This window comes from Aulonocara sp. 'chitande type north' Nkhata Bay, linkage group LG17 (assembly GCF_057382095.1).
Source record: "Aulonocara sp. 'chitande type north' Nkhata Bay isolate Kocher_YH1m ecotype deep benthic linkage group LG17, A_spYH_male_GT1.1, whole genome shotgun sequence".
Classification (NCBI taxonomy): Eukaryota; Metazoa; Chordata; class Actinopteri; order Cichliformes; family Cichlidae; genus Aulonocara; species Aulonocara sp. 'chitande type north' Nkhata Bay.
This window is the reverse complement of record NC_141360.1, coordinates 32,321,946-32,336,133: the sequence shown is the minus strand read 5'-3', so window position 1 is coordinate 32,336,133 and position 14,188 is coordinate 32,321,946. Positions and strand designations below refer to the sequence as shown.

Below are 14,188 nucleotides of genomic sequence, written 5' to 3'. Positions count from 1 at the left end.
GTTTTTATGGGTTTATTGCTGTCGTTTACTATGTGGCTTTATTGAGTGTTGTTATAAAACCTCCTCAGTAAAGCAAACATACCCCAAGGGAGGAGTACCTAATTTAGTGGGCGGTGGAATTAAAAGGTGGAGCGCTCCCCAACAATCTTTTCAGATAAGTTAAGACGAAGGTCTGAAGTGTGTTTGTGAGTGTGGGGGGGTTGGGTTGTTTTTTTTTGTTTTGTTTTTTGCACCTTGTGTACAAACTCCTCCATCCTCTCCATGGCGTGGTGTGCTTGCAGGAGTGGAGTCATTCCCATGAAGCCTTCATCACCGTTCCTCTCATCCTCCTCCTCCTCCTCCGTTTCCTCCTCTTTTCTTCCTCTGTCATCCTCTTCGCTTACCCTTTTCTTGTCGTCGCACTCTGGGACGCTCTGCAAAGACACACACACACACACACACACACACACACACACACACACACACACACACACACACTTAGTCGAAGAGGACCAGCTGTTTTCTGACACCTTTACCATGAACCTGCTCTGGCTGCATGCTACCCAGTTCAAACATGTGGGAGCTATCATCGATCTAAGCTTGTGCAATCCTCCTCTCACATGCAAATTACATTCAACATGAGTGACAAGACTCATCATAGATCCTTTCTTAAACCTACTGCTGACCAGTGACTGGAAGAGCACACACTGTACAATGTGATCATACACTGAGGATATTTAAGACCACTTTCATCTGAAGCTAACTGTAGCAAATTAGAGTGTTTGTTTTTTTGTTTTTTTACCAGTGAACAGCTTTTTAATATTTTAAGTTTCTTATTTTCTAAAAGTTGTAACTTGTTCAAATCTTATATACATGAGTGGCTTCATGTGCAACACTTCAGTCAATGTCAAACTCATAACTGTGTTTAAATGTGCTATGTTTAAAAAAAAACAAAAAACAAAAAAAACTATTTTTTTTTATATAGCACCTTTTGTGCAAGTATTGCAGTTCAAGGTATATAATTATTAATATATAATAAAATATTGTAGTGGTAAGTAAAAATCCAGATGAATAAACCAGCAATAAAAGCTAATATTAGTTCAAACAAAGTAAATAAAAACAGGGTTTCGACACTTCCAGCTGCTGTCAGACTCAAACAGCTGAAAGCCTCCTTGCAGATTTGTGCCCGTGCAGCTGAGGCGCCGCGCTGATTCATACGCTGTCAGCACGCGAGACAAGTCTACTGAAGCAAGACGATGAAGTGTTTAAAAATAAGCCAAAATGTAAAATAAACTGACCTCCCTTTAATCTACTTCACTATTCAAACCAGGAAACATAACAACTTATTTACATTCATAAATTTACAACTCGAGAATTTAGCTCCATCGTTTTTCTTTTCGTTCTACCTTTAACGCTGTTACTGACAACTCCTCAGACAGTCCGTGCAAAGCTTTTAAACTGTCCCATATCCCAGCATGTGGTGCACAAAAACTATAAGAGAATACGCGCATGTAAAAATACACATTTTATCATCCCTATCTGACTGCATACACAAACAAATCAGATTAACAAAACTGTAAAAGGAAGAAAATTAAAGCTATTGTGTAAAGAAAACAAAGCCATTTTATTATTAAATCGCTGCAGTCCCTGTTTGTCTGAGCTATCATTTATAAATAGAGGCTTAAACAGACAGTGTGAATTCAATCCAACACAATAGCTGTCACCGCTGGGTAGTCTGTGGCAGAATTAATATGGCTAGCGCTTTGTGATAAATACACAGTCATTCATCATTACTGACACGCAAACAAACAGTCGCACACAGTTAAGCGCTCGCCGACACACCGATGATGTGTGCGGTTTCAGGTGGGAAAGCTGATAAGTATTAAGGCCACACATACATCAAAACACATACACTGATGATTATTGTTATTTTTTATTCCTCTTAACAAGCCACAGATTTATTTATGTTTAATAGGAGATGATTAGAAATGGCATCCCTCTTGTTCTTTTTAATACTCCAGAGGAGCAGGAAAAGGCCAAGTGAGGAAATTAGGGGAAAAGTGGCAAGACAGAGAGGGACACGAGAACAAGTGGGTTGCAGAAAGAGGGAGAATGAGAGTCCTGTTTTATATATAATGCATGACTAACCCCGTTTTTCAAGACCCACCAGCAAAATACACTGCAACAGCAAGGTCTCTGCTCGTGCACGTGTGCCTACTGACCATGACATGCCGTTTAGGAACTGAAAGTGAACGTCTCCGAAGTTTATTTTTCCTTGAATCTGTGTGCACACAGTGTTTAACCACACATGAGAACAAATCAGAGGCCGCAAAAATGCAAGGAAGGGACAAAAGCTTCCATCACACTTGAGGGCAATATTTTCATGAATCTGCTGTTTCACCTAACGTTGATTCTCGGTGTACTTATGTGCAAAGGACCTAGTGCACTATGTCAGCAGAGGGTATCTGGGTGACTGCCAAACAATCACGTGTGCCCTCCGGTCTTTGCATCTCTCATGGATAACCTCTCATGTGTGTCCATGCATGCAAGTAATACAGGTGTGGCCTTAACTTCAGGTGCTGCCAGTCTGGTTGTGGATTGTGAGATTCTTGAGTAACTCTGTGTGTGCACACGTGTCTGTGCACAGCAGGAACAACAGCATGTCCTCTAAGGTCAGGATTATGCTCGGTTGCAGATGCACAGACGGACGAGTAGCTGTTCTTGCGATATTATATCCTCGTCGGCTTTTGAGACACGTGTGGTGCTCTTCGCTGATGTAGAAAGTGTATGACACATAAGCAGCACAGCATCTACTGCAGTTATCAATACAACTACTGTCATCTCACGACCAGACTAAAATCCCCGATTAGTTTTGGATGCAAAGAGCACAGTTTATTTATAATTTATCCTAGCAACAAGCTACTCGCCTAACCTGTCTTGCTGTAATTTGAATCCATGTGAATATCAGAATAAAATTATGCTAACATCATGTGAAAACAAGACTGAATCTTGTGACTGAGTTTTATCAACAAAACTTCACCAAACAATCTATATGTACGACAACGCTGAAGCCCTGAAGTAACGCCCGCACATAACACCGTGGGACATAATCTGTTAGTGTGTTTGTCAGAAAAATAGTGATTTAGTACAATTGACCTCATTTTTAACACTTTTTTTTTTTTTAAATAAACCAAAATTAGCCTCTTGAAAAATAATCAGAAATGAAAACTGCAAGTTGCAGACCAAGTATGTTAAGACAATAGCAGGTAAAAAGTTCTATGATGTGCATGAGTGGAATAGTATTCAAGTATATGGCCACCAGCTAAAAATAATAGGACATGCACTGTGACAAGTCACAGTCACATACTTGCTTTATAAAACATGCCTTGTTCTCCTAGTCACACCCATTAATACAAGCACTTTTTCTATGCTCTAGTGCTTTCTATCCAACATCCACACATTCACACTTCGATGGATGCATTAGAGAGCAACTTGGGTTACTATCTTGCCCAAGGATATTCTGCATACAGACTGGAGCAGCCAGAGATCAAACCACGAACCTTCCGATTAGTAGACAACCTGCTCTCCTGCTCTGAGCTACAGTATGCTAGCTTAGTAAACTTTTTTCCCCCTACACAAAAGGTTTGATTACAAATAATAAATGACTGAAAAGGCCGTTTCTGTTACCTGGTGTGAAGCTGACATTTTGGAGGCTGTTTTCACACGACCGTAGAGATGTTGTTATTAAAATCTGCAAAAACAGCTGTTAAATCCTGCCAGAGTGCTTTCCTGCTCTGATCGTGAGAAGCGGGTTTAATATGGGTATTCTGTAGCTGGTAGTTAGCAGCTTTCGTCTTTCTCTGCCACGTAAAAGCTGATGAAAGAGGCTGATTGCAAAGAGGAAGCTATGGGTGTCTGCGCATATTCTCAGGAAGAAAAATACAGAGAAACTGAAAATGACCGACTGCCAGTGATGCAGGCACAGAAACTTTTTTTTGCTTTTCTTGTGAAACATCAGTTCATTTGAAATCAGCCACAGTGCTGAGGTTTAGCAGCAGGCGACGCAAATAGCCGAGCTGCCAGCTGCTCAGCTGAAGCTGCTGTAATCAGACCTAAAAACTGAGAGGACAGGAGGAGGTCTGTCACAGCGAAGCAGGACAGTTTTCCTGGAACTCTGGGCTACCCCTCACACACTTGTGCTTACATTCAGAGATAAACACGCCTGTGAAAAAGCCTGAACATGTGACTCAGCTGCATGGTTGTCAACAAGGTATTATGGCAGAGGTTACAGAGTCAGATTTCGCTCTGTATAGGAGAGAGTGCATGTCTACTGATATGATCCCATCTATCCAAAAACCATTCATTCTTATCTCGGTGAGGTCACCATGCACCAGCTCATCGTGTATGAGTAACAACGCAGTCCGGAGGTCAGCGAGGCCCAGATCGTTGCTCGTCTGGCACAGTCACGTGTATTTTGTGTAAACGTGTCACAGTTGGTGTCATGTATAAGCTGAACACTTCTCCTCTCCATTTTTTGGGGGGTGGAAAACAAATTCCCGAAGGACAGTTGGGAGCCTCTTCCCAAACACTGAATTAAAAAGAATTGATAGCATGTTCAACTTGCAGCCCAAAGCTGAAACGGACTTATTCATATGGCTCATTCTTCCTGCCCAACAGTCCAAAACTCAAAGATTAGCCGGAAACAGCAAACACAGTGTTCACATTTGCAAAGCTAAGCCTGGTACATGTGTTTACTGAAAATAGAAATACCACAAATATACATTTTTTTTAAAAAAATTTTTATCTCATATTGTAGCAAAATGCATCTGTGTCTGACACACAAGGTAAATAACCTTATCAGTGCAGTGCAGGCACGCTGACTTTCACCAGCTTTGTTAAGTGATGGGATGTTTTAATGCCTTAAGTCAGTGGTTCCCAAACTTTTTTTGCTAGGCCCCCCTTTGTTTTATAAGAAAAATGTTCGCGCCCCACCCCCCTTCTGATGCGTGCATGCAAACACATCCTCCAGCCACACACACCCATATTTTGCTCCATTGTGGTTTCTTTCACACCTCAAACATTTAGTAAACAATTAAGCAAATACAAGTAATCTGCAATAAATTACAGGTAGTAATAAAATACTCTACTAACTCTTTTACGCTACGTCCGCACCTACACGGGCATTTTTGAAAACGCAGCTGTTTCGTCCACACGTAAACGGCGTTTTGAATCACCGAAAACTGAGATTTTTTAAAACTCCTTTTTTCCGTTTACGCGTGGACGAGGAATACAGAGTTGGTCACGCAACGTCAAAAGGTATGTGCCTTTTTTCACGTCATGCTGTGCGCCACGTTATTGTTTACATGAGATGAATTGCAGAATGGCAGATAGTCAGATTAACAGTATTTTGTCTCTACCTTCAGTTTTTAAAGGCTTGCAGATACACACGCAGTTACTGTCCCTCCATTTAGAAAGGCAGAGGCGTCACGGTGTGATTATTTTACTGTAGTTGTTTTTTTCCTGTGTAATAATATTCAACATTGCTATCAATACATTTTTCAAAAAATGCCTCTCTGTGCAAAATGGGTTTGACAACATAAACAGCTGTGGGATACTGTTTGTCGTGACTTGGAGAGCCCAGCGCTGCTCCCGACACAGGGAAAATCAATTATGCAGGCGAGACCTACCTTGGCACTTGTGCAGGTGAAACCAAAGGGAAGATATGCTTCACCATATTTTCTAGTCTTTGGCTTAGAATGAAGTTGGTTTGGCGAGCCCCACACTTTGGGAAGTTCTGCCTTAAGCCATTTTAATTATTCTTTTTTTAACGTGGCAGTAGTTTAAGAGTGAAATAAAAAGGTTATATATTCTGTTGTGATTTCAATTTATCAGTCTGTTATAATATGGCATGATTAAAGTGGGAGTGGTTGTTCATTTTGGATGTGTTACATTTTTTAAAGACTAAACAAAGAGATGAAGGGATTGCACAGTTATTTATTGCAAGAACGTTTGTGAAAATGAATCAAAATGTGCTGTATCTGGGATCTCTTAAGATACTGAATAAAACCTAAAAAAAGAAAGAAAGAAAAATGAATGTCAGAGCATGACAGCAGAAAGACTCGCAACACTTTTCCTCTGAGCATGAGCTAAAAAGTTGGTCTTGGATGATATATAGACACAAGAAGAGGAAATCCCTCAAGGTATCGGTCTGCTTAGAGCTGGGCGATATGAGATTTTTTCATATCACGATATGTTTTTTTCATTTCAGGCGATAACGATATCTATCACGATATAAGCCAAATAACTATTTGTAAGATTTAAATGTGCCGTTGCTCACAAGTAAAATGTGAAATAATCAGCAGCTTGTTTTTATTTAAATATTTATTTCCCATAATAAGTTCAACAGGGTAGATGTACTTAAGGAACATGAGACTTTTTCAGATAAATAAAGACAAATATTGCAAACTACACAAAAGGCAGCCGCTAAAGCGTTTAAGTTTCAAAATAGAACAAACGAAACAGACTAAATTGTCAATTCCACTTAGAAACAAAATATTAATTCTAAAAATAAATCTTAGTTTGTTTTACAGAAGAACAGACAAAACTGACTAACTTTTGTCAATATCAAATAAACTGAGAACTAAAAGGAAATTCTCAATCTCTCCTTGTTGTATAGCTTAGCTTTTCAAACAGTTGTAACAGTTACTTTAGTCTGACAAAAGCCGAATGACGAATTAGCGCTTCCAGTCAGAGACTGAGGCTACGTCCACACGTACATGGGTATTTTTGAAAACGGAGATTTTCCGTTTCCATTTTAAAAAATAATCCCGTCCACACATAAAGGGAGAAATGAAGGAAAACGCTGCTATGAACATGCCAAAGCAGCAGGTGGCGCTAGATTCCTAACCGTGCAGAAATGTTGGCCAATCAGAAGTCTAGAAGCCTCGGTGGGAAAAAGTAAACAAAGCTGGGGCATAGAAGCAGAACCGAGTCGTATGTGTGGAGGGACTAACTGTGTGTATATGTAAGCATTTAAACACTGCAGAGAGTAGAATTAACAGTAACAGTATTGTAGAAATTCATTTCACCGAAACAATAACGTGGCGCACAGTGTGACGCATGCACCAGTTTATTGTATTTCCAGACTTGCTTTCGGCACAATTTACAGTGCACGCTACTCTGTTTTTTGTCAGACTTGAAATAGCCGAAATACCTTCACACTACGGAACTTCTATGGCTCTTCCGTTTGACAATCTCTCCGGCGTTGGAACCATCATCTGTTTTCTCTTCGGTCACGCTCGGTTGATTTTTCTAGTCGGCACACTCATTTCCTCCATTACGCGCTGGCTCCATTACCCGCTGGCTGCTTCCCAAACAAACACACGTGCGGCTTGGCACTTGTGCTGTACGTAACAAGTCACGCGACGTGACGCTGCGGCTGTGATTGGTTCGGCTCTGCGCTACTTAATTTGGATTGGCTGACCTTTTTTTTTTTTTTTTTAAGAGGACAAGAGCAGCGAGGTCTATCGCGATAGCTTAATTTCTCTATCGAGTAAAAGTTATATCGCGATAGATATCGTTATCGTTCTATCGCCCAGCTCTAGGTCTGCTCAAGATTAAATGAGGCACTTTTTCTCAAAAGTCCCAAAACAGCAATATTGCCCAATGCCACACACACACACACACACACACACACACACACACACACCCAGCTCCCCTCAGGCTCATTAACTACCCTATATGTATACCTGGCTAATGACTTTCTCCTGACTAATGATGGCGCACATGCACTTACACACACCTACATACACATACTGTGTTTGTAATGAATGATTAGCTTCTCTAGCTTGGTCAGGGGTGAGCAAAAGAGGTTCAACATCCTCCAGTGAACTTTAAACTACATGGTCCAACTCTGAGGACCAATGACACAAGAGTTGGAACTTGAACTGGTGTTGGAGGGAAGTGCTCACACTTATACACGCTAACCCTTGCACAGCACAACAGACATGTGACTCACACATGTACAGCTGCTCTCTTGGGGCAGTAAGGGTAAACACACACACACACACACACACACACACACACACACACACACACACACTGGTCACAAGACAAACTGTTTGTGCAAATGAACGCAAGTAGGCATGAATTTGCAAGTCCAGCAACAAAGTCCTAGATTTTTATCAAGCTGTTCACAGTTAAAGACCTTGAAGCAAGTTTTTTTCCTTCCTTGCTTCACTGGATAAAGAATGGAAGCTCTGAAAGCCTTACCAAGCTGGGAGATTTTTAAAAGCAGGGGATTTTATTTGCCTTCTTGCTGATATTTTCACAAACAATGCTGGTGGGTTACTTCAAAATAGAAAACCCTCACTGGCCACTTTGTTCAAATACTCAATCAGCCAATCAAATGGCAGCAACTTAAGGCATTTAGGGAAACATTTAGGGAAACTTCGAAATTACATTGTTGGCATTTCAGAAACTGCTGATCAACTGGGATTTATTATCTCTAAGCTTTACAGAAATGGTCTAAAATAGATAAAAACATCCAGTGAACTGAAGTTTCTGTGACAAAATGCCTTATTGATGTCAGAGGTCAGAGAAAAATGGCTACAACCAAAGTATGCAGAAGAAAAGATTCACATCATGGATGTGCAGCCACTGTGATGCTTTCGTGTCAACATGGACCAAAATCTCTGAGCAATGTTTCCAGCATCTGGTTGAATCTGTGTAACAAAGAGTTAAAGTGGATCTGAAGGAAAAAGGAGGCCCAACCTGGCACCGGCAAGGTATAACCAATATACTAACTGGTGACTGTAAGTGCTAATTTGTTCCCCACAATGTTTGAGGGTTTAATGAATAATGACTAAGAAGGATGCTAGAATTACTTAATGACTGTGATTGTGGATGACAGGTACAAGAAAAGGAAGTAAAAAGTGATGTTACATTAACCTGAGATGGATAAAAGTTTAATAAAAAAAATTAAAAAAAAACACCCTGACGAAGTGAGGATGTTTGAAGACGTCATTCGTCTGTTGGCATTTTCCTTTTACGTTGTTGTGTGTACGTGACTGAAAACAAATTCCTTAGCCGTGTCTCATTCAGCGCTGTGTGTACTACATGTGTTATGAGAGTTTGTCATTATTTGTTATCTTAGGATAAACAGCTTTTTTTTTTTAAAAACAAACAAAAAAAACAAAACAGAGGACATAATGTTGACTGAGTTTATTGGGTTCTGCGGATATTTTTGTTCCTATGTGGGATATTTTCTTATTCCTACTCAAATTATTTTCCATTATCTCCATTATGAAAAACTTTAAACTGGACTGGACTCATGTAACAGATATTACCACCTTAAATTCTTCAACATCTTAATTACTTTCAGTAAATTAAATGACCTGTAAAAAGACCCATAATTTGACTTTAATGATGTTGTGTTTTTAGCCCTTACAGGCATCTTTCATGACAATCTCTAACTTTTATGCTATTTCTAAAACAGTTATGAGCACCAAATTCCCTATAACACATAGTTCATGCAAAGATAGCAGGCTGATGACTTTGGGATGTGAAACTACTGTTTCAAAATTCGGCTCTGCAACAGAGGGGTGTGACCAGGAAAGCACTCAAATGCCAGAATCCCACAGGGACAAGTTCAAAACTATCAGAAAAACAGACACGTGTACATTTTTCTGAACAGGAGATCATCTCCCTACCATAAAATCAAATGTAAATCAAACATATGAAATATATAGGTCACACTGACAAAGAAAAAAAAAAAGTTCCAGTTTCACGGAAAACAGGAAGTGTAATACCACCCCCAAAACCAAACCGCACAAGCACAAACAACACATCTGAGAGAAGCTAACACCTGAGCAAAACACTTAAAAATTCAAATGTGGCCTGTGGGGTGTTAACACAGCGTGTCCCTGCTGACTGGGGCAGGGAGCCCCGATGCTGTCTCAGGTGTCTGTGTTCTGTTACAGCAGGTAAAAAGGCCAAACACAAGCAGACACACAAATACTATTGTGTTTCAGCTCAGTGTCCCACTGCTGATCGTCTTTCACAGCGAACAATAGAACAGCAGCTCCGACTGTATACACACACACGTTCAGTCTGAAAAAGGACAAATGGTGCCTCTGAGGGTGAGTGTCTGGCACATTTGTGTGATAGGTTACCTTCATATGGTGCTAAACACACTGATTTTTGGTAACATTTGCTTTCCTTCCACGAAGACAACTCTATATAGTACTAACAGGCTTATTTCAGGAGCTGTGAGTTTTGGCCTTATTCACTATCCACATTGCTTGAGATTTTAGAGAGGAACCAAAAGTGAACATCAGGCAGTCCCTGAGGCAACCTCATCAAAATGCACTGCTAATTACTACACCCCAGAATGACTCATCATTGAGTCTGAGCAGCCTAGAAGGTGGTGAGGGTGTCAATAATAAGTTGAGGTTGGAAAAGCTGAGGAGGAGGTTCGTGATGAAAACGTGCAAAATTTAATTCTCCAGCAACTCTTTCTAAGCTGCTCAGGTATAGCAGCAGACTGCATTTGAAGTTTTATACGCACAGCTTTGTCAAACTGCTAATGGCATAGATTGTGCTTTTTGTACTGGATATGCTTTATGTAAAATACTTCACAACTTTTCTGTCTCCAGGAAACTTCCCACTGAGAAGAGTGTTAATGTGTTACTTCAACTCATGTTTTATGTACTGTGCTTTATTTGTTTTATTTTTAATGGTTTAATGTTAAATGATTAAAGGATAATTCCCTAACAAAAGCTCACTCGCAGAACTAACAACAAAGTAGGTCCAAAATGTTCCTAAACAGTTATTGGCATTTCTAACTTTATAATGCTCATTAATAAAGAAAAGCCTCGCAGCCTTTTTATGTTAAATTAAATATGCCGTTCAATAAACTCCAAAGGACACAAACTGAGGCCAGACTATGACCAAGTGATTAACCCTCAGTGCCAATTACTGTTTTTAATCGATGTGTGTGGTGTGTGTGCTTCAAATCTACTTTGTATTTATGTACACAAGAGCCCCCAGCGAGTTTGCACTTTGCTAATAAACTGATATAAAATATAAAAGAAAATTGACATTCATTTCTTTAATTAAACTTAAAAAAAATCCTCCAGCTCATGTTTTTTTATTTTATTATTAGGTCAACAGACTGGTCAGCATCAGTTACTCTATATTATACTTTCCTGTTAACAACACCTGTTTATTTATGAACTTGAGGGTGTGTGTTTTGGTGGGATACTTTTACAGTGTAACCAGCTGACCCACATCACGCCTCACTGCTCTGAACCAACCACAGCAAATTGTGTGTGTGTGCGTGTGATACTTACCCCACTGTGCGAGGGGCACTCTGCGGTGCTGAGGTGACTGGTTGAAGAACCTGAGGTGGGCAAGTCTGCTTTCTCCCGTGGACTCATGGGACCTGTAGGCGTAGACTCTGTGGTGTGTTGTGCTATGAGATTTGAAGTTCTATGTCGCAACACAAATGTTGGGCCCTCGGCCCCACTCTTCTCTCCTCCGTCCAGCTTGAAGTGCTGGACTGGCCTCCAACGAAGACTGAGGTGAACTCAGCGGGCAGCGGACAGACTCGCAGATGTTGATGAAATCTGGTTGGTGAGATGGGTGACCAACCAGGAATCCACTGAGAAGGCGGGCAGGACTGCCACTTGACTTGAAGGAGACTACATTTTTTGAGGAAGACAAAGAAACAAACAGGAAAAACCAAAGTTATTTGTTTATTCTCAAATTTAAATACATAGTCATAACATGTGATCAAAACAAATCTACTTCACAACTGTTAAAATGTCCAGGATCTTTCAAAAGAAACAATTTTTTTCTAAGTGGGGTTTCATTTATTCAAACATAAAATACATTTTGGTGTATTAGAAGGCCAGAAATAACAGCAAAATATATGAACTTGTGCTACAAAGAGTACCACAGATTCTTTGGCAAACTAAATCTGGACCAATGATTATGTGACAAACTCCAAAGGACCATTTTAAGCAGAAAAAACCCTGAAACCACAAGTTTATAACATTAACCTAATACAATCATTCACAATAACAGTCTCCAAGTAACTGAAAAACAGAATGCAATAAGAAACAAAATATATATTATAAAATAAATACATGATCCTGCACACACCCGTAACAGCCAGTGCATTAGTAAGGCTTCGTGTTTGGTTTTTGGCTTGGCCGCCCAGACTAAAAATAAATTTAGTGGCAGCATGGCCTGAAAAGGTCACACGTTTGTGTTCTCCTGACACACAAAGTGTCCTGCAGAAATATCACCACAGCCAAACAGCTACCATTGATTACTGCATTCTCTGTCACTTCAAAAAAAGTTGCTCATGGCATCGAGGCCTTAAACTACTGCACCTACAAACACTCAAAGCCAGCTAGGCGCTGCCAAATTGCTGTCATGTTGAGTTGCTTAGCGACAAGAAGTGTCAAGGACAGAGACAAGTGTTTCACACACACAGAAAAAAGACACGGAGGTTCAGAACTTACAATCAATTTCCTTTATCGTTCACAAAATACGTCACTATTTCTCAGAACAGTTCTTCGTTGGATTTTACAGGCAAATATATCACGTTGTTTAAGTTAGATAAAGTGTGGGCAGCATGGTTGAACAATTCAATCGCAATGCAAAGAGACATTCATAATGTAGCTAATGAACAAAATTCATAAGGTAGCCTCACAATATCAACAGCAGTACAGCATGCTCATATTTGTATGTTTATACTGACTGCAGCATGTTTTTAAACATTCACTGAAGCTTTAATGCTCTGTACATAATGAGAAATACACCTACACACACATATCGGCATACTGTTTATTCACTGTGCCTCTCCAGCACACACACATTTGCTCCCGAGAGGCCAAGTTGATGTGAGTACGCCCTCGAGCATTGGACCACTTCATTTAAACCATCTCTCTGTGCTACCAAACAAGCATTAGGGGATTCTGTACACTCAAGGGTAAAAGAGGAACACAAAGCATGTGCGTACAAACACGAACCACTTAACGTACCATTTGTATTAGGGTGATGCAAGTATGTATGTAAAGCAATTGTTACATACTCCCATAAGTGTGGCGGCGAAGGGTAAAAAGAAAGTAAACAAGAAAGGAAAAAACTATCCAAAGCTAAGAACAAAGAAAATCCTTAGAGCCGCAGGAAAAATGCTGAGCGTCAAACCCTGTGACATTGACCAGCACGCTCTATTATACGCAGAGAAGATGATGGCGACTATTTGAGCTGAACTGAGATGACTGGCCAGTGGGCAAGTTCCCAAATCGAAGCACTTCTACATCTAAAGACTGTCCAATCAATCTCTCCCCCTTTCCTTTCAGCTTCTCCCCAATCGACCATTTACGAAAATTACACTCTTTCCCACTCTAGTTGCGCTGTTATTTTCCGTCATGATGAAAAGTTAGGGACCCTCCATGAAATCTATTAACTAGAAAAAAAGGGGAATAAAGTATTCTTGAAGGGTATTTTGGCAGCTATAATAGTGGATTCCCAGGACAATAGTCTTGTGGTCTGATTGCTACACAGGCGCAAACAGTTCTCCAGATGATTCAAGTCGCAGACAAGTTTTGTTCTGTGTGGTTGTGACAAAAACAACAATATTATGAGAATAACCACAAAGTTATACATGTAAATAACACCAAAAAATAGATGTGAAAAAGCATTACAGTGTAACAAAATAGAAAATAGGAAGGAAAGGTCTTTAGCCTTATGCTGATCAAATCCAATAATTATGAGGAAGTTTTGGTGCATTTGTTTTTTGAGACTGGGATGTTTACATGATTGTAAGTCAAATATATTGTGATTTATGCTCAGAAAGTCTTTAATCTTTCCCCTGGTTAGTCAAATAACTTAAACAACTAGTAAATTACCCCTGACAAACACCACACATGCTATTAAAACAACTCGAAGTAAACATTATAAAACATGTGTCACGATATATGTCAGGTCAGAAACAAGCTGACTGGCTATATTGCACAAACTAATGTGAATTAAAATCACCGAGAATGATAAATATGAACTTGACCTTGACCACAGTTTGGGTGAAGTCCCACATTCCCATTAGGTGATCATTGTGTCCAAGTTCCACTGAAATCTGACAAATACTCTGGGAGGAGTAGAGATTCTTATGACCTGTGGACAGACAGACGATGGACGT

At 40.0% G+C, this 14,188-nt stretch overlaps 1 protein-coding gene across 1 annotated transcript in view; it reads right to left on the bottom strand.

The window, feature by feature from the left end:
• The window catches only part of adipor2 (adiponectin receptor 2), a 33,070-nt gene that overhangs the window by 4,458 nt on the left and 14,424 nt on the right, over positions 1–14,188 (bottom strand). Inside the window, exons 2-3 of the mRNA XM_086269747.1 lie at positions 11,331–11,681; positions 234–413 (exon numbers count right to left, since the gene is read on the bottom strand). Coding sequence (XP_086125873.1) covers positions 234–413; positions 11,331–11,417 — 267 coding nt within the window. The 5' untranslated portion in view covers positions 11,418–11,681. The remainder of the gene's footprint in view (positions 1–233; positions 414–11,330; positions 11,682–14,188) is intronic.